Raw genomic sequence first — 20,984 nt, 5'->3', positions numbered from 1 at the left:
GAAAAGCCATTGCTTGTTGCTTTTACATCCATGTATGGATGAACCCCGGCAGGCATCTGCCAATAAAAAGGGTAAATTTTTGGAGGGGCTTGTGAAAAGCCATTGCTTGTTGCTTTTACATCCATGTATGGATGAACTCCGGCAGGCATCTGCCACCATAAAGGGTACATTTTTTCAGGGCTTGTCAAAAGCCATTGCTTCTTCTTTTACCACCTTATATATATGAACCCTGGCAGGCATCTGCCGCCAAAAATGGTTAATTTTTGTACCTTTTTTAACAATGCATTAAGCATACAACATTCACAAGTTCAGTGGTTTCTCTTAGTTATCACCGTGTCCCATCCGTTTTCCTCTAGCCATACATGTTGGCGTAACTTTGACACTAACTTTGCCTTAAAGACATCTCAAAAGTACTTGGATACACTCATGGGTGACCTAAGAGTGTTATACAGGGCTTCTAGGGCTTTTAAACAGTGTTATACACGATTTTTAGGGGCTTTCTTGAATTACAGGTTCGGTCAGAACTAGTTCGGTCCGAATCAAACTTTTCCGTGAAATTCGGCGAACCAGCCGAACCGAACTTTTCATACGTTCGCTCATCTCTAATCTTGATATAAAAGTTACTTGGGAATGTCATCTTACAGAAATATCTGTATTTATTTATTAAAACAGATGGCAACTTCATTTATACCAGATCTTATGGAAAACCAAAATCCCATCATTCTTTTCTTGGCCACATCCTATCACACTAAAAACTCAATACACCTTATACATATTGTTCAAATGACCTGAGGTAGAGAAACTGCACCAATGAGACAGATTGTTCATAAGAAATCAATAATATAATCTCTAGATTAAGTGATAGGCAATACCCAGCGTTACAAAATGTTACTTAGAGCGGAATTTAAAAAAACGGAGCCATTTGTAACTTTTAACAAAAACATCCCAAAAAATCCAATGTAACTTACCCTGTAATTATGACACCTTACAGTGTCGCGTTCAATAAAAGCTGCACTATTAGGCCTTGTTCACATAGTGCAGATTTCATGCATTTTTTAAGCCAAAAGCAAAATAAGATCCAGGAGTGGAGACACTTTAAGGCGTTACTTTTTATATTTCTTCTGTTCAGGTACCGTTCTTGGCTTAAAAAATACATGCAAAATCTGCACTGCGTGATTAAGGCCTTAGGATGGATTCACATGTGACAGATTTCGAAGCAGAAATTTCTTTGACATAAAATCAGTTCCATTCATCTAAAAATCAGTTCCATTCATCCATAGGCTTCTCTATAGAACTTTAAGTGTAGAAACACACATGGTGGAAACACTGCGGATTTTCCGCAACGGATTCATTGCAGAAAATGTGCAGCATATTACAGTAACAGCAGTGTGGGTGATATTTCAACAAATCTCGGCCCCACACATCGGAAAAATGGCGCAGAAAAAAATGCACATAAATTGACCTGCGGTGCGGTTTCTTCAACCGTCAATTAATGCTGCGGTATCGCTGCTCTTCTGTTGCGGGTTTTCCCACTGAATTTAATGTGGTGCTTAAACCCGCAACAAAGTAGTGTGTGCGTCAGAATCTCAGCGATACCGCCGCAAAACTCGCAAGTAAGAAAAAAATAAATAAAGTTATACTTACCCAGAGTTCCCTGCTACTTCTCCAGTCTGACCTTCTGGGATGACGTTTCATCCCATGTGAACGCTGCAGCAAATCACAGGCTACAGCGGTAACATGGCCTGCAACGTTATCCATGGAGGCTGGAGCGGATGTCGGAGGAGGGAGGGGGTAAGTTTGCGACATAATTTACGCCCAAAAAAATGCACTAGTGTTGTGCGGGATTTTGGACAGTATTCCCTGATGTGTTCATGGCGGATACGCTGTGCAGCTTGACGCAGTGTATCCGCCCTGAATACGCCGTGTGTGTTCCTTCCCTCAAAACACCAAAATTACACTAAATAAAAAGCCCCACCAAAAACGTCATAAAAACTATGTTACACTTTACAAAACGCTGTCATTTTAACATGCGTTTTTTCATGTTGTTTAAAATGCTACAAAATATGTAGGTGTGAAGGAGGTCTAAAGGCAACTATAAGGGTATGTTCACACGCAGTGTTTTCAGGCATATTTTGGGGCGTTTACGCCTCGAAAAACACCTGAAAAAACGGAAGCTGAACGCCTATAAACATCTGCCCATTGAAATCAATGGGAAAAACAGCATTTAGTTCATACAGTTTAAAAAACAGAGCGTAAAAAGATGCTTCGTAAAAAGAAGTAGCATGTCACTTCTTGAGCGCTTTTCACGGCCGTTTTTGGACCTGTTTTCAATAGAGTCAATGAAAAACGTCTCCAAAAACGTCCCAAGAAGTGACCTGCACTTCTTTTTCGTGGCTGTTTTTATAAGCGGCCGTTTTGAAAAACAGCCCATCGGAATAGAACGTTGTTTTTCCGATTGCAATCAATGGGCAGCTGTTTGGAGGCGTTCTGCTTCAGATTTTTCGGCCGTTTATGGCCCGAAAAATGGCCGAAAATAGCCCGTGTGAACATACACTTAAAGGAAGCTCCAAATTAACCCCTTAACGCTCAGTGACGTACTATTCCGTCATGGAAACCACCCTGTTCGCGCTCCATGACGAAATAGTACGTCACGAGAGTAACGGCCATTTCGGCCGTCCTCCCGACACATACAGGAGCTGTGACAGCTGCTGCCTCGTACAGCAGCTGTCACAGCTCCTACAGCGGGGACCGATCGCTGTGTCCCCGCTGATTAACCCCTGAAAAGCCGTGTTCAATAGCGATCACGCCTTTTTAGGGGTTAAGCTGCCATCGCCGGCCTGCTACACAATAACGGCCGGCGATGGTAACTATGGCAACCGTACACCAAACAATGGCGTCCGGCTATGCCATCGACGGAAGCCTAGTGGGTCCTGACGAAGTCAGGACCCACTATGCTTGCTGTCAGTGAGTAGCTGACAGCTCTGATACACTGCACTACGCATGTAGTGCAGTGTGTTAGAATAGCGATCAGGGCCTCCTGCCCTCAAGTCCCCTAGTGGGACAAAGTAAAAAAGTTAAAAAAAAGTTAAAAAAAGATGTGTAAAAATAAGAAAATAAAAGATTTAAAAGTAATAAAAGTAAAAATCCCCCCTTTTCCCTTATCAGTCTTTATTATTAATAAAAATATATAAACAAACAAATAAACTATACATAATTGGTATCGCCGCGTCCGTAACGGCCTGAACTACAAAATTACTTCGTTATTTATCCTGCGCGGTGAACGCCGTAAAAGAAAATAATAATAAACCGTACCAGAATCACAATTGTTTGGTCACTTCACCTCGCAAAAAAATGGAATAAAAAGAGATCAAAAAGTCGCATGTACCTAAAAATGGTCCTGATCAAAACTACAGTTCGTTACGCAAAAAATAAGTCCTCGCACGGCTTTATTGATAGAAAAATAAAAAAGTTTTGGCTCTTAGAATATGGTAACACAAAAAGTAAATTATTTTTTACAAAACGTATTTTATTGTGCAAACGCCATAAGACATAAAAAAAAACTATAAACATCTGGTATCGCCGTAATCGTATCGCCCCGCAGAATAAAGTGAATATGTCATTTATAGCGCACGGTGAACGCTGTAAAAAAAATAGAATAAAAAAACAATAGTAGAATTGCTGTTTTTTAGTCACCGCGCCACTTAAAAATAGAATAAAAACTGATCAAAAAGTCGCATGCACCCCAAGAAAACTACAATGAATTCCTCAAGGTGTCTAGTTTCCAAAATGGGGTCACTTTTGGGGGGTTTCCACTGTTTTGGCACCACAAGACCTCTTCAAACCGGACATGGTGCCTAATAAAAAGGAGGGCTCAAAATCCACTAGGTGCTCCTTTGCTTCGGAGGCCGGGGCTTCAGTCCATTACCGCACTAGGGCCACATGTCGGATATTTCTCAAAACTGCAGAATCTGGGAAATAAGTATTGAGTTGCATTTCTCTGGTAAAAGCTTTTGTGTTGTAAAAAAAAGTGGTATAAAAAGGATTTTCAGACAACAAAAAAAAGTACATTTCACCTCTACTTTGCTCTAAATTCCTGTGAAACACCTAAAGGGTTCATAAACTTTCTAAATGCTGTTGTGAATACTTTGAGGGGTCTAGTTTCTAAACTGGGGTGTTTCATAGGGGTTTCTAATACATGGGCCCCTCAAAGCAACTTCAGAACTGAACTGGAACCTAAAAAAATAAATAAATTAGGCAATACTTCGCTTCTTACATTATACTGATAATGAGCCGTGCCCACCCAGAGATGACCCCAGTTTTGACCGTTTGTATAAATGGAGACCCCTATTAGACCGTTTCAGTGCCCGGTTTTCCCAAGCATACACCCCCGAGAAGTGTATTTCTATTGATGAGTCCTTGGCACATTTTAAAGGGAGGGTTCAATTCCGCCAGTACCTGCCGGGTAAGAGGGCAAGGTATGGCGTAAAGATGTATAAGCTGTGCGAGAGAGCACCAGGGTATACCTACAAATTTAGGATATATGAAGGGAAGGACACCAGTGCTCAGCCCCCAGAATGCCCCCCCCCCCTTTACTGGGAGTTAATGCAAAAAGTGTGTGGGATTTGGTGCACCCACTGAAGGACCAGGGTTACCACCTCTACCTGGATAATTTTTATACCAGCGTCCCACTCTTCAACTGCCTCGCTCGCAGAAGTCCTGCGGCATGCGGCACTGCTAGAAGAAATCTGAGAGGCCTCCCTAAGACTCTGCAGGGCAAACGCTCAGAAGGGGTGAGAGCAGGGCACAATCTAGCAGCAACATATTGTGTGTCAAGTACAAGACAAGAGAGATGTCACACCAGTACCCATGTACCTGTACGAGGTACCAGTACAGAGACCCCCAAACCAGACTGCATCCTGGACTACAATAGGTTCATGGGAGCGGTGGACTTGTCAGATCAAGTCCTGAAGCCCTACAACGCCATGCGGTCTGGTATAAGAAGCTGGCCGGGCACTTCATACAGATGGCATTGTACAACGCGTACATGCTACATCGATGTACAGGCCAGACGGGAACTTTCCTGGAATTTCAAGAGGTGGTTATCAAGAAACTAATTTTTAGGGACCAAGAAGGGGGGGACACCCAGTACTTCTGGAAGCGAGGCTACACGCATCGTACCAGGGCAACACTTTCCAGGAGAAGTTCCCCAAACTGGCAAGAAAGGAAAAAGTCAAAAGAGGTACAAAGTCTGCTATAAGAGGGGGATAAGGAAGGACACAATATATCAATGTGACACGTGTCCCGAAAAACTAAGGCTCCATATGAAAGAGTGCTTCAAAATGTATCATACATCCCTTGATTTTTAATCTACCCCAGTTTTACTTACCCTGATGTACTCCGCACAGCTTATCCCCCCTCGTCTTTCCCCTCTGAGCCCTGCTGCGTGCCTAGGCAGCTGATAACAGCCACATTGAGGGTATTGACGTACCCGTGAGAACCCACATTACAGTTTATGGGGTGTATGTCTCCGGTCAAAATGCTCACTACACCTCTAGATGAATGCCTCAAGGGTGTAGTTTTTAAAACGGGGTCACTTCTTTGGGGTTTCAATTGTACTGGTACCTCAGGGGCTTCTGCATACATGACTTTGCACCAAAAAATCCCCAGTAGGCCAAATGGTGGTCCTTTTGTTCTGAGCCCTCCCATGGGCCCAAACGGCAGTTTATCACCACAAATGGGGTACTGCCACACTCAGGACAAATTGGGCAACAGAATGGGGTATTTTATTTCTTGTGAAAATTAGAAATTTTCAGCCAAAACTACATAATATTGGAAAAAATAATTTTGTTTTAATTCCCAGCCCAATTCAAATAAGTTCTGTGAAAAAACTGTGGGGTCAAAATGGTCACAACACCCATAAATGAATTCCTTGAGGGGTGTAGTTTCCAAAATGGGGTCACTTCTGGTGGGTTTCCATTGCTTTGATACCTCTGGGGCTCTGCAATTGCGACATGGCACACGAAAACCAATCCAGCAAAATCTGGACTCCAACAAACACATAGCACTCCTTTGCTTCTGAGCCCTCCCATGGGCCCAAATGGCAGTTTATCACCACAAATGGGGTATTGCCGCACTAAGGACAAATTGGGCAACAAAATGGGGTATTTTGTTCCCTGTGAAAATAAGACATTTTGATCAAAAATGCCATCTTATTGGAAAAAATGTAATTTTTTTTATTTCACAGACCAATTCAAATAGGTGCTGTGAAAAAACTGTGTGGTCAAAATTATAACAACAACAACCATAAATGAATTCCTTGAGGGGTGTAGTTTCCAAAATGGGGTCACTTCTGGTGGGTTTCCATTGCTTTGATACCTCTGGGGCTCTCCAAATGCGACATGGCACCCGAAAGCCAATCCAGCAAAATCTGGACTCCAAAGAACAAATAGCGCTCCTTTCCTTCTGAGCCCTCCCATGGGCCCAAACGGCAGTTTCTCACCACAAATGGGGTATTGCTGCACTCAGGACAAATTGGGCAACAAAATGGAGTATTTTATTTCTTGTGAAAATAAGAAATTTTGAGCTAAAACTACATATTATTGGAAAAATATTTTTTTTTTAAATTCCCAGCAAAATTCAAATAAGTTCTGTGAAGAAACTATGGGGTCTAAATAGTCACATTACCCATAAATGAATTGTTTGAAGGGTGTAGTTTCCAAAATCTGGTCACTTCTGGTGGGTTTCCATTGCTTTGATACCTCTGGGGCTCTGCAAATGCGACATGGCACCCGAAAACCAATCCAGCAAAATCTGGACTCCAACAAACACATAGCGCTCCTTTCCTTCTGAGCCCTCCCATGGGCCCAAACGGCAGTTTATCACCACAAATGGGGTATTGCCGCACTCAGGACAAATTGGGCAACAAAATGGGGTATTTTGTTCCCTGTGAAAATAGGAAATTTTGGTCATAAATTACATCTTATTGGAAAAAATGACATTTTTTTAATTTCACAGCCCAATTAAAATAGGTGCTGTGAAAAAACTGTGCGGTCAAAATGATAACAACAACCATAAATGAATTCCTTTAGGGGTGTAGTTTCCAAAATGGGGTCACTATTGGGGGATTCCTACTGTTTTGGCACCTCAACACCTCTTCAAACCTGGCATGCCGCCTAAAATATATTCTAATAAAAAAAGAGGCCTCAAAATGCACTAGGTGCTTCTTTGCTTCTGGGGCTTCTGTTTTATTCCACGAGCACACTAGAGCCAAATGTGGGACATTTCTAAAAACTGCAGAATCTGGACAATACATATTTAGTAGTGTTTCTCTGGTAAAACCTTCCGTGTTACACAAAAAAAATTGAATAAAATTGAAATTCAGCCAGAAAAATGAAATTTGCAAATTTCACCTCCACTTTGCTTTAATTCCTGTGAAATGCCTGAAGGGTTAAAAAACTTTCTAAATGCTGTTTTAAATACTTTGAGGGGTCTAGTTTTTAAAATGGGGTGTTTTATCGGGGTTTCTAATACATAGGCCCCTCAAAGCCACTTCAGAACTGAACAGGTACCTTAAAAAAAAGGCTTTTTAAATTTTCTTAAAAATATGAGAAATTGCTGTTTATGTTCTAAGCCTTGTAACGTCCAAGAAAAATAAAAGAATGTTCAAAAAATGATGCCAATCTAAAGTAGACCTATGGGAAATGTGAACTAGTAACTATTTTGGGTGGTATAACCGTCTGTTTTACAAGCAGATGCATTTAAATTCTGAAAAATGCTATTTTTTATAAATTTTCCCTAAATTTTGCAATTTTTCACCAATAAACACTGAATATATCGTCCAAATTTTACCACTACCATAAAGCCCAATGTGTCACGAGAAAACAATCTCAGAATCGCTTGGGTAGGTTTAAGCAGTCCGACGTTATTAAAACATAAGGTGAAATATGTCAGATTTGAAAAATGGGCTCTGAGCCTTAAAGAGGCTCTGTCACCAGATTTTGCAACCCCTATCTGCTATTGCAGCAGATAGGCACTGCAATGTAGATTACAGTAACGTTTTTATTTTTAAAAAACGAGCATTTTTGGCCAAGTTATAACCATTTTCGTATTTATGCAAATGAGGCTTGCAAAAGTACAACTGGGCGTGTTGAAAAGTAAAAGTACAACTGGGCGTGTATTATGTGCGGACATCGGGGCGTGTTTACTACTTTTACTAGCTGGGCGTTGTGTATAGAAGTGTCATCCACTTCTCTTCACAACGCCCAGCTTCTGGCAGTGACAGACACAGCCGTGTTCTCCAGAGATCACGCTGTGACGTCACTCACAGGTCCTGCATCGTGTCGGCACCAGAGGCTACAGATGATTCTGCAGCAGCATCGGCGTTTGCAGGTAAGTCGATGTAGCTACTTACCTGCAAATGCTGATGCTGCTGCAGAATCAACTGTAGCCTCTGGTGCCGACACGATGCAGGACCTGTGAGTGACGTCACAGATCTGCACTGCCAGAAGCTGGGCGTTCTGAAGAGAAGTGGATGATACTTCTCATCAGAAAGCCCAGCTAGTAAAAGTAGTAAACACGCCCCGATGTACGCACATAATACACGCCCAGTTGTACTTTTACTTTTCAACACGCCCAGTTGTACTTTTGCAAGCCTCATTTGCATAAATACGAAAATGATCATAACTTGGCCAAAAATGCTCGTTTTTTAAAAATAAAAACATTACTGTAATCTACATTGCAGCGCCGATCTGCTGCAATAGCAGATAGGGGTTGCAAAATCTGGTGACAGAGCCTCTTTAAGGCCAAAACAAGGCTGCGTCCTTAAAGGGTTAAAAGAAGCTTCATTTTCAGATTCAAAAACACCTGAAAATCAGAGGCTGTTTTCTCTGAAAACAGCTCCGTATTTTCAGACATTTTTGAGTTTGCGTGTGGACATACCCTTAGGGTAAGTTCACACGTAGCGTAAATACTGTAGATTTTCCGCAATAGATTTCCTTGCGGAAAATCTGCAGCATAATACTGTAGCAGTAAAGTGGATGAGATTTGAACACATCTCATCCACACGCTGCGTAAATAGTGAGTGGAAAAACGCTTCAGAAATGCTGTGGGGTTTATAAATCCGCAGCATGTCCATTGTATTTGTGTAATCGCTGCTTTCTTGTTCCGGGATGTTGCATTTTTGCTGTGAAAAAGCTGCGATTCTACCACAAAAAATGCAAATACATTTTTTTTATAGTTACCCAGAATTCTGTGCTTCTTTGTCCAGGCCGGCCTCCTGAGATGAGGTTTAATCCCATGTAACCGCTGCAGCCAATCCCAGACTGCAGTGGTCACATGAGATAAAAAAGTCATCCCAGAGGGTAAGTATGTATTCTTTTATTGGTTTTTAATTTACACGTGCAGTTTTCCGCAGCATTTTTGTACATTCCGGCTGAAGAACTGCACCACAATTTGGTGCTGTTTTTCGGTCTGAATTCTCTGCGGTGCCCATGGCGGATACGCTGTGTGGACAAAACAAGTGCAAAGTCTGTCTCTTTACCTAAGTATCCAGAACCTTCTCCCTCTAAAAACAAGAAATATTTATCATTTATAACATTCATTTTAATTCCAGATATGTTGTTACTTATGTGGGGTGCACAACTGGGCCCCTAAAGGTCAGGAGACACTTGTCAAATATTTAAAATCTAGACATTTTTACAGGTGTCTAAACACTATGGATGGAATTTATTAACTTCGCTACGCCAGTTTTCCAGGCCTGGAAAAGCCGCAAGCAGCACGAAAGTCACCATTTGCAGTAAAAATGCAGTAAAAATTTTGACTTTGGTGCCATTTCCGCTGCTCACACTACTTTTCTAAAAAGTGGGTGTAGCTTAGTGGAAGGGCAGCGTTACCCACTGCCTAACAAATTGAACATCATTTTATGACAAAAACTGGTGTGAATGAAAGCACAAATCTACGCCCCTGGTAGGTGTAGATTTCGCAATGTAGCGCATAGTTGGCAAGCGATACGCAGAATAAATGAGGAGACATGCACCTCTTAATAAATTAGGCGCATTTTACCTTCTTTACAGTAAGACTGGCGTATGAAACACCAGTAAATTCCCCTTTTGTACAAGTTCAGAACAGAGATGTCTCCTCTTTTTCATTTTCAGGCATTGAAAGAGTCACCAAGAAGCGGAGACCACAGGGGGGCTCTGCTGAATAGAGGAGCACACTGGATATTCGGTTTGCAGAGACACTCCCCTGTGGAACTAAACCCCCAACATGACACCTCTCTCGCTCTCTCGACATGTCTGTTTTAGTAAATGATTGTATTTCCCATGAAATAACAATTCTGGAGCATCTTTTCTTAGAACTCTTGTGCTATTCCTCTGTTATTCCTCTCAGAAATGTATGAATAAATTGACAACTAGGTGTTTCCAGTTGGGGGGCGTGTCCCTACATATTCTGACAATGTCCAATCAGTGCTGACAGAGGGAGACTGTGCAGAGACAAGGGGATGGTTACACCCAGCTGTCAATTTATTCACAAGTCTCTAGGAGGAATAACAGAGGAACGGCACAAAACAGAGTTCTAAGAAAATATGTGGAATACAAGTATTTACTAAAAGAGACATGTGAAGAGAGGTGACCGGTCCTCTTTAAATAGCCCCTCATTTATTATGTACTTATTTGAACAATATCTTTGTTTGATCATTTTGTAATTGTTTTTTGTAAAGTGTGCCAGTTTTGGTGTTTGCCCTTTGCCCATGATAATTGTTATAGGGAGGTATATAAGGAGAGGTGTCTGTGATCATTGTGCATTATGGATTGGAGTGTTTTCCCTCCGATCCTCCTCCAGATTGTGCACTATTCTCCCTGCTGACCAGAGGAGAAACATCTGGCGTCCCGGATTAGTGTTTGGCAATAGCTTCTTCTTCCCCTGGCGCTGACAGGCGGCTCCTCCCCGCTCAGAGGCTGGCTGTGTTATCCGGTTACACAGCTCGCTATGGAGCTGCAGTGTGGAATAGCAGCAGAGGGGGTGAGGGACAGGTCACAAGAAGAACCCACCACCATGCTGGCTGCCTGCTTGTACTGGCACATGTCCCGCTGATCACATCCAGGAGATATTACAGGTTTACCCAGCAGAGGAATGGTACCCGCGGGCTGCCCTCTTGGCATGGGCTGGCAGTGCTCCTTGTGACAAGAAGTTACGGGCTGGCACCGAGTAGGTGATGTGGGAAGAATGAGGGAATGCTTTGTTTTTCTATGAAGGGGAAGGAACTTCAGTGGCCCATGTGAGGTACTGCCAACCATTGTCCAGGACTGCGGACTTGATGGCTGCTGCTGACTTGTAAATTTCCCTGCTTGGCGTGTGCCCCCGTCGGCTGTTCTAGATGCTCCTCGGGGCTTCCTGGCTGTGCACCTCTAAGGGACCACAGAAGACATCAAAGGGGGAAGAGGAGGAGAGGAGACGGGAGAGGGGAGGCAGGAGAGAAGGGGCAGACATGGACGAGTCCTCGCTGCTGGATCTGCTGGAGTGCTCCGTGTGCCTGGAGAGGCTGGACACTACTGCCCGGGTGCTCCCGTGCCAGCACACCTTCTGCCGCCGCTGCCTGCAGAGCATCGTCAGCTCCAGGAACGAGCTGCGCTGCCCGGAGTGCCGCATCCTGGTGGAGTGTGGGGTAGATGATTTACCCGCTAACATTCTGCTGGTCCGGCTTCTGGATGGTATCCGGCAGAGACCCAGAAATAGCCCCACTGGGAGCCCCACTGCAGGCGGGCACCATTGTGCTGGCAGTAACAACAGCAACAACCATAGCCCAGGATGTTCTGCCACTGGAGGTACCCCAGGGACTCACCCACACAGCACTGTCTGCACTCCAAACCTGAGGGAACTGGCTGCTGCCAGCCAAAATGCCCTCCTCCTAGCCAAGGTATGTGCCAGATGTTACTGATCTTACTTGCTTTGTGTACCCGCTAAGCGCAGGATGTGGCACCTGTCCTGCTGATGCCATGTGAGTGACCTGGTATTGTGCATTGTAGCTGTGCCCGTAGTGGCTGGCATCTTGGTGTTATTCATAACTGCACCAGAGTAGTGCCAGGCTGTATATACCAGCACACCTGCACCCAGCGTGCTGCAGATTCATTTATCAATAGTAAAAGTCTTATATCTCTAGAATACAGCTGTGTGCCCACATCACAGTGCCATAGTGTTACCCCACTTACAATGCCACTGCGGCCAATGCAGGGAAAGATCTAAATGTGTCAAGTGGCATACAGAACTACTGTGCCATGTGAAACCTTGCTGGTAAATAGGAGCTAATGTGTTCATTCACTAGAGTGAGTAGAAGTAAGGCAGTACCAGCTCTGTTCTATGCCTGGTCCCAGGTGGTATGTCTATAGATGACTAGTGGCTTGGCGTGATGTGGTTGGCATATTCTGGATGATCAGTACCAGTCCCAGCATGCCAGCCGCAGCCTTGTGATGTGACATCTGGTCCTACAGCATCTGGAGATGTACAGATGCCTGGTCTTGTCACCCTTAGGAGACAGTCACCTCCTCAGATGGCGTCACTGTGCCTATAACCCTCTTGTGGGTGCTAACAACTCGTCACACCCATGGGCACGTGTCCTCCTCCAGTAATGGGTTGCATCTTCTTGTTCTGAGAGGTCATTATAGCCATCTGTCATGGTGGCATGTAATTACAGAATGATTTTTCATTACATTATTGAATTATTAACCCTGTCCTGTCTAACATTAGTCAACCTGGATGATTTCAGTACCAAGACTCTCTCTGACAGTTGATGAAAAATCATAGATAGGAGAAATAAAAGGTATTGTTTGTATTTTGCAGATCTGGTGTTGAGTAGTGCCTTTTCAGTGGTATTTGTTGCGTGGAATTATACAGCACAACATCATGTGGCACCTGTGCCATAGAGGTATCAGATGCCCCATATGCCATTGTGTCATGTTGTATGAATATGGTATAGTAAGTGCCCCTCAGCTCAGTGTCTTTGCCAGGGCTTGGTATCATTACTGTCCACTTAGGTGCCAGCAGAAAATTCTTAAGTGCATTGGCTTCTGATTAAAGTGAAGCTTCTTGTTTTTTTATGCCATATCAAGTGGTTCCATACACAGACACACTGTATCCCCTCGGACCCCACCAGTCCTGGAGAAACTGTTTAGATGGGTCAGCGGTAAAGCCCTACATCTTGATCTTTGTGTATGTAGTAGAATAGGAAGTTAGTGAAAAAAAACACAATGGGGCAAATATATTTAGACTGGCGTTTTAAATGTACGTTGGTGCAAAATGCGCCAAATATATTAAGAGGTACACACCTTCTAATGTATTTGATGCATCTATGGCTGTTCATGCAACAGAACTGCAAATCTATGCCTGCTATTAGCATTTGTAAATTTGCACCATAACTTACGCCAGTTTATGGTGTAAATTATGATAAATCTATAGTGCCAGTGGTAGTCCCACCCCTTTGGCTACACCCTGTCTCTTTTATTGCCACTCTCGGAAAGTGGTGCGCAAAAAGTTGTAAACTATGGCGTGCAACAAATTTAGCGACTTTTTAATGCTTTTTTATCAACCTTTTGATATATTCCCTCCAATGAATGCTTTATCCAACACTTTATCCAACGCAGGCCTGGCCCTCTCGGGGAATCAGATGAGAAAGTAGTATGACTTGGTTATAGACAGCCATTAAATGTTGATTTGGAGGACACTAATGGTTTATAGATTGTGCACTAAACTAATGGATACGACAGTATATGTAATAAATGTCTTATAGGTGAGGGTTCAACTTCTGACACTACTACCAATCAGGAGAGTGGGGGTCCGCTGTGTAGCACTCCATAGAAGACGAGATGAGGTGGCCGCACGTGCATACAACTATGTCTATTCCAGTTCACTGGAGTTTAGTAAACAGACATTTATGGTAATAAATGTCTTAGGTGGGAATACCGCTTTAAAAAAACACCATGAGCAAAACTGATACACTGGGGGAGATATATCAAAACTGGTGGAAAGGAAATGTGGAGAAGTTGCCCATGGCAACCAATTAGGTGGCTGCTTTTAGTTACCAAAAGGCCTTTGAAAAATGAGATGTGGAATCTGATTGGTTGCCATGGGCAACTATGCCACTTTTCCTTTGCACCAATTTTGGTATATCTCCTCCATTGTGTTATGTGTAGTTCAGGGCCTGAGGAGGCAGGGCATGACCAAAGAGAATATCAGTCATGTTCTGCACCAGGCATAACATAGTAACAGTTCTTCCTGTATTGCTTCAATATGGTGCTTAAAATAGAACTCATACTGTGCCACCTACACAATGCCACCCATGACAGTGCCCCTGATAAGAGCTCAAGCCACACAGTGTTCCCTTACATCTGCACCAGCCATGCATTGCCACCCATATCAGTGCCAGACACGCTTAGAAAATGGCTCAGGAGCACACAGGAGCCGCTGTCTGCTCACTGATGGATTTGGCTCTGAATGGTTTTCTGCAGCTTCTGTGTACTGTGATACATAGAAGCTGCAGAAGTGAAACTGCATTTTTTTTTCAATAAAAGTAATTTTTTATCATTAAATGTGTTTAATTAAAAATAATATTACATGTGATTAGTAGAATATCAACTTTGTACAAAATTTAGAGCAATCCGTTGGCCACGTGTTTCTACTGTATACTATTTGATTGCTGGTGACTTTACTGACTGTATGACTTTCATCCACATTTTTGGAATGCACGTTTTGCTTTTTCAATGAAGGGTTTGTGAGAATATTCCTAAGGGTATGTTCACACGGCAAACAAAAAACGGCTGTAAAATACGGAGCTGTTTTCAAGGGAAAACAGCCTCTGATTTTCAGCCGGTTTTTATGCATCAAGCGTTTTTTGATGCGTTTTTTTACTGTAGTTTTTGGAGCTGTTTTTCTATTGCGACAATGAAAAATGACTCCAAAAACGTCTCAAGAAGTGACATGCACTTGTTTGGTGGCCTTCAGCCTCTGTATTTTTAGCCGTTTTTCGGGCGTTTATGGCCCGAAAAACGTCTAAAAATAAGCCGTGTGAACATACCCTTACTGAGAAAATGCTATAATGATAAGTTCGTGGTAGTTTTCAGGCGCGTGCATTCAGGTGACGTGGCTGTTTTCTAGTGTCCAAATAACACGGATCTGTTTCTCCAGCTTTTACCCGGCGGCCAGGCCATGTACCTGAATAGTTACAGTAAAATATGTTCGCACACTACAGGCTTGGATGATTTTGTCCTTACAACTATCTCTTCTTTACTTACATGTAAGATAAAATGGGGATTTTATTATGTACAGTGTAACCCCATGCCAGCCATACTGTACTACAGCATATGTTGTAATGGTAACCTGGAGAATTGAACATTTACACACAGAATTATAGGTCATAACATAACATCCAATAGTTACTACCACACTGCACTGCCATGATATGGTAATACTGTAAATTTCCCTTACAGTCAGGAGTAGGGTGCGCATGGACAGGCCGATCGACACCGTGTAGCCCTGTTCCTATATCACTAGGCTTCATGCCTACTTCAGTCTTTTTCTTCAGGGTTAGCACCCTGACCCATTCATTTCAATGGGGCCATGCACGCTTCAGTTTTCTTGACGGTCCCGTTGCTCCGTTCCGACAAAAGTAGAGCATGTCCTACTTTGGTCCGAGATTCCGTGACCGTGAGGCCCATGCAAGTCAATGGGGCAGTCAAAAAAACTGAAGGCACACGGAAGGCATCCGTGTGTGACGGAGCCGTTGCCTACCAACAGCCGGGCGGGCAGAGGTACACATTCAGACAGATACTGCACTGCACTTATCGGCAGCCCCTTCTCTCTGTCAGCACTGATAGGGAGAAGAGGCTGCTGATCATTGCTGTAAAGCAGCGATATTAAGAATAATAAGTTCATACGTACCCCGGCCGTTGTGTTGGTGACGCGTCCCTCCTCTGACATCCAGTCCGACCTCCATGGATGACACGGCAGTCCATTTGACCGCTGCAGCCTGTGATTGGCTGCAGCGGTCACATGGTCTGAAACGTCATCTCAGGAGGCTGGACTTGAGGAAGAAGCAGGGAGTTCTGGGTAAGTAGTAACTTTTTTTTTTTTTGCGCTTTTTTAAAAAAATGAACCATTAATCTATATTGTGAGCGCCGGGCATGGTATTCCCTGTCCAGCGGTAGTCTCTGTCCAGGGTGCTGAAAGAGTTAAGGGGCTGCACTGATCGGTAGTAACTATTTCAGCACCCTGGACAGTGAGTACCGCTGGGCAGGGAATAGCATGTGCGGCGCTCACAATATCGTGTACATAGAGTACACACGGGAAGCACATAGAGTACATGGAGTACACACGGGAAGCACACGGATCCGTGAAAAACGTCCGTGAAAATGGTGATGGAAGTGTGCATGAGGCCTTACAGTAGGAGAAAAGTCTGTATACCGCACCCGTATCTCTTTAATGGGTAACATTTTCCAATCTCATTCTCTTTCTTCTGACAGATGTCCTATTGGAATGTATATGATTAATGCATAATAAAGGCAGGAGCGGATATACCATATGTGCGATCTGTGCAGCTGCACAGGGGCCCAGCGAGTTAGGGGGCCCTAGCAGATACCTACTGTCTAATCGATTAGATGTAAGGGAATGAGCTAATGAATTTCATAGCTCAAAACTATTGGAGGATTGTTAGAGAGACTTAAGAGGGTACCCTATGAAAAGGGGGTTGCTCTATGATTTGAACTGTTCTTGAAAAGGGGCCCCCTGATGCCTATGTCTGCCCCTGATCACATCCTCACAGGATTTAGGCTGCTGTGCTATTGTCCGACCTCCTCTAAGGCCATACCATTGTTATCAAACAAAATAAATAGCCACGGTGCAGAATAGGTAGTATACAAGCAAACATTTCAATTTGCAGGAAGTGGATTGAATTTTTTATTCTTTCAGCGATTCTTTTTGTTGATGTGATGCTAATGAATTTCTTGGTTCAGGAGCTTCTTAATGATTGTTAAAATTGGTGTTGTCAAATAACATAATGAAAAACATCTGCAACCATAGAACGTATATCCGAATAGCCCGGTATCAGATCACATTACTTCAAGAGGACCCAGAGTTCTCACTAGAAGGGCAGTGTCGATAATTTACCAACTATTTCTTCTTCATGCAGCAGACTATGCAAACTCTCCGGGCTACTACAGTTGATTGTAGCTCAGCATTTTCCTAAGAGGAAATTGAGTCTGAGTAGACAATTCTCCTTGGAAAATGTTTTTTAAAGATCTAGGTCACTTTGAAGCCTTTCATCGTTGTAAGGGTGACTGCACTATCATCCTTCTGCTGTACAGAAGAGAAGGGTTAATGCTTGTTATCAGTATGTCAGGAAGATACAGGGTTAGCAGATGTATTGTAATTAGGCAGCAAACTACGACATAAAAGCAAATGCTATGAAAATAATGGGATAATAATGGACTCCGCTAAACAATGCCACTAAAGGGGCAGGGTACTATTTTTCTATGTGCATCCGTATTTAGCGTCTATATGGATGTCATACATACATCTCCTTTCTATCTATCTATCTATCCATCTATCTATCTCATATCTATCTATCTATCTATCTATCTATCTATCTATCTATCTATCTATCTATCTATCTATCTATCTATCTATCTATCTATCTATCTATCTATCTATCTATCTATCTCATATATATCTATCTATCTATCTCATATCTATCTATCTATCTATCTATCTATCTATCTATCTATCTATCTATCTATCTATCTATCTATCTATCTATCTATCTATCTATCTATCTATCTATCTATCTATCTATCTATCTATCTATCTATCTCATATCTATCTATCTATCTATCTATCTATCTATCTATCTATCTATCTATCTATCTATCTATCTATCTATCTATCTATCTATCTATCTATCTATCTATCTATCTATCTCATATCTATCTATCTATCTATCTATCTATCTATCTATCTATCTATCTATCTATCTATCTATCTATCTATCTATCTATCTATCTATCTCATATCTATCTATCTATCTATCTATCTATCTATCTATCTATCTATCTATCTATCTATCTATCTATCTATCTATCTATCTCATATCTATCTATCTATCTATCTATCTATCTATCTATCTATCTATCTATCTATCTATCTATCTATCTATCTATCTATCTATCTATCTATCTATCTATCTATCTATCTCATATATATCTATCTATCTATCTCATATCTATCTATCTATCTATCTATCTATCTATCTATCTATCTATCTATCTATCTATCTATCTATCTATCTATCTATCTATCTATCTATCTATCTATCTATCTCATATCTATCTATCTATCTATCTATCTATCTATCTATCTATCTATCTATCTATCTATCTATCTATCTATCTATCTATCTATCTATCTATCTATCTCATATCTATCTATCTATCTATCTATCTATCTATCTATCTATCTATCTATCTATCTATCTATCTATCTATCTATCTATCTATCTCATATCTATCTATCTATCTATCTATCTATCTATCTATCTATCTATCTATCTATCTATCTATCTATCTATCTCATATCTATCTATCTATCTATCTATCTATCTATCTATCTATCTATCTCATATCTATCTATCTATCTATCTATCTCATATCTATCTATCTATCTATCTATCTATCTATCTATCTATCTATCTATCTATCTATCTATCTATCTATCTATCTATCTATCTATCTATCTCATATCTATCTATCTATCTATCTATCTATCTATCTATCTATCTATCTATCTATCTGTCTGTCTGTCTGTCTGTCTGTCTGTCTGTCTGTCTGTCTGTCTGTCTGTCTGTCTATCTATCTATCTATCTATCTATCTATCTATCTATCTATCTATCTATCTATCTATCTCATATCTATCTATCTATCTATCTATCTATCTATCTATCTATCTATCTATCTATCTATCTATCTATCTATCTATCTATCTCATATCTATCTATCTATCTATCTATCTATCTATCTATCTATCTATCTATCTATCTATCTATCTCATATCTATCTATCTATCTATCTATCTATCTATCTCATATCTATCTATCTATCTATCTATCTATCTATCTATCTATCTATCTATCTATCTATCTATCTATCTATCTATCTATCTATCTATCTCATATCTATCTATCTATCTATCTATCTATCTATCTATCTGTCTATCTGTCTGTCTGTCTGTCTGTCTGTCTGTCTGTCTGTCTGTCTGTCTGTCTGTCTGTCTGTCTGTCTATCTATCTATCTATCTATCTATCTATCTATCTATCTATCTATTTATCTATCTATCCATCTAGATGCATTCCATGGTCAAAGACACTGATGGCAAAGCAGATGTGTGAATATAATCATAGTTTAGGAAAAACGAAGTTAAAGTATAAAAGAAAGCACTTATGGCCATAGCCCTCATATTAAAGTCTGTCCGCACTGCAATAACTGCACACACATTGTGTAATTGGAATTACATATACAAAATATATCCATATTTATCTTCTTGCTTATGTCTCCTCCTCTAGTGGATTCTGCAAGGTGTTTTAATTTAGGTTGCCCAGCAACCACTTGACTTCCTGTCAGGGTGATCACCACTAGATCACATGAAGCTTCATGTACATAAGTGGTGACAGGAACTTCCGCCTGTTATAACAATACATTGCAGCTCTATGCCTCAACCCCACTGTGTCAGCAGGAAGCATACAAGCACTAGAATTCATGCCGTTACAGGATACAAACAAGGGGAAATGTTCAGCGACAAGAAACATTGTAAATTATGTTTATCTATGTGCCAATAGGGAGCACTGAGGCACCAATTGTGTATGAGATGGAGATGGGCTTAAAGAACAAGGATGTGTTATTTTACTTCTCCATAGTCCATTTATCTTGTACATGTCTAAACCGTCATGTGGAGGATTTTAGGGCATTTTTAAACCTTATATTTGCTGACCCACAAATGGGTAATTGTCTACTCAATTCTGGATGTCCCCGTTTTCAATAATGGACCAGTTGGTTTCTGCTTTAAGACTTTGTTATATACATTACTTCTACTAGAGCCTTTTTACGGAGAGTGGCGTTACTCAGCCGATTCACTTTTAGTAGACGGAAAAGAACGCCTTGCTGACTGTAAGGCCACGTTAAGAATTTTTCCGCTGCAAATGTTGGTGCAGATTTGGGGCAATTACGCAACGAATCTGCAGCATAATTTGCATATTTGACAGGTAATTCAGACGTTGCAGATATCACAGCGGACTTGCCACAGATTTCAGTTTTTGCATTGCAAAGGCTCAAATCCGCAGTGAAATTCCGCTGCTTCTCCGCAACGTCATGAGCATGCTGCGGAGGGAAAACTCTGCACCACAGCCTAAATTCCGCAACGTCTGAACTACATTTCCTAAAAATGTATAGAAACAAATGTAAATAACGGCTGCTGCGGAATTCCACTGTGGACTGCACCCAGCGGAATTCCACAGCAATTCCGCCACGTGTGAACGTGGCCTAATGTTGGTTTGCGTTATTGATTAAGGAAATTGTCAGGGCTTCAATAAAGTTATAGATTGCCCTGAGTTCAAGAGTAGAATTCTCCTTCATATTGCTGATGTAAAATACACACTGGTAAAATCAATAGCGTCTGGTATTCAAGGGGAAGTCTGGACAAGTTACCAGCGCCTTCATGCTGTTCATCATTAGAAGTCATTTAAGCCGGTGTTGTCCCAGTTTTCACACGGAGTGGGCTGCTTTCTCATACAAATAACTAGACGCAGGTGACTCCTACTGATTTAAATGGACTTTATTTATTTAGTGCATACACAGATTTCTAACAATTCAGACCAATATCAATGTAAACTGGTGTGTGTATTGATCACTGAGTAGTGGATAAGTACGCGTCCACTGTGTCAGATATAATTCACT

The 20,984-nt window shown here is 41.6% G+C and overlaps 1 protein-coding gene across 2 annotated transcripts in view; it reads left to right on the top strand.

The window, feature by feature from the left end:
* The first annotated feature begins 10,545 nt into the window (after nt 1-10,545).
* Nucleotides 10,546-20,984, top strand: part of SH3RF3 (SH3 domain containing ring finger 3) — a 437,353-nt gene continuing 426,914 nt past the window's right edge. Inside the window, exon 1 of one of the 2 annotated variants that reach the window (XM_075852650.1) lies at nt 10,546-11,914. In XM_075852650.1, the coding sequence (XP_075708765.1) occupies nt 11,375-11,914 (540 nt within the window). In that variant the 5' untranslated portion in view covers nt 10,546-11,374. The remainder of the gene's footprint in view (nt 11,915-20,984) is intronic. The other variant, XM_075852652.1, reaches the window with a different exon arrangement.

Source organism: Rhinoderma darwinii, chromosome 2 (genome assembly GCF_050947455.1).
Source record: "Rhinoderma darwinii isolate aRhiDar2 chromosome 2, aRhiDar2.hap1, whole genome shotgun sequence".
Classification (NCBI taxonomy): domain Eukaryota; kingdom Metazoa; phylum Chordata; class Amphibia; order Anura; family Rhinodermatidae; genus Rhinoderma; species Rhinoderma darwinii.
The sequence above is the reverse complement of the archived record's forward strand: the minus strand, read 5'-3'. Positions and strand labels throughout refer to the sequence as shown.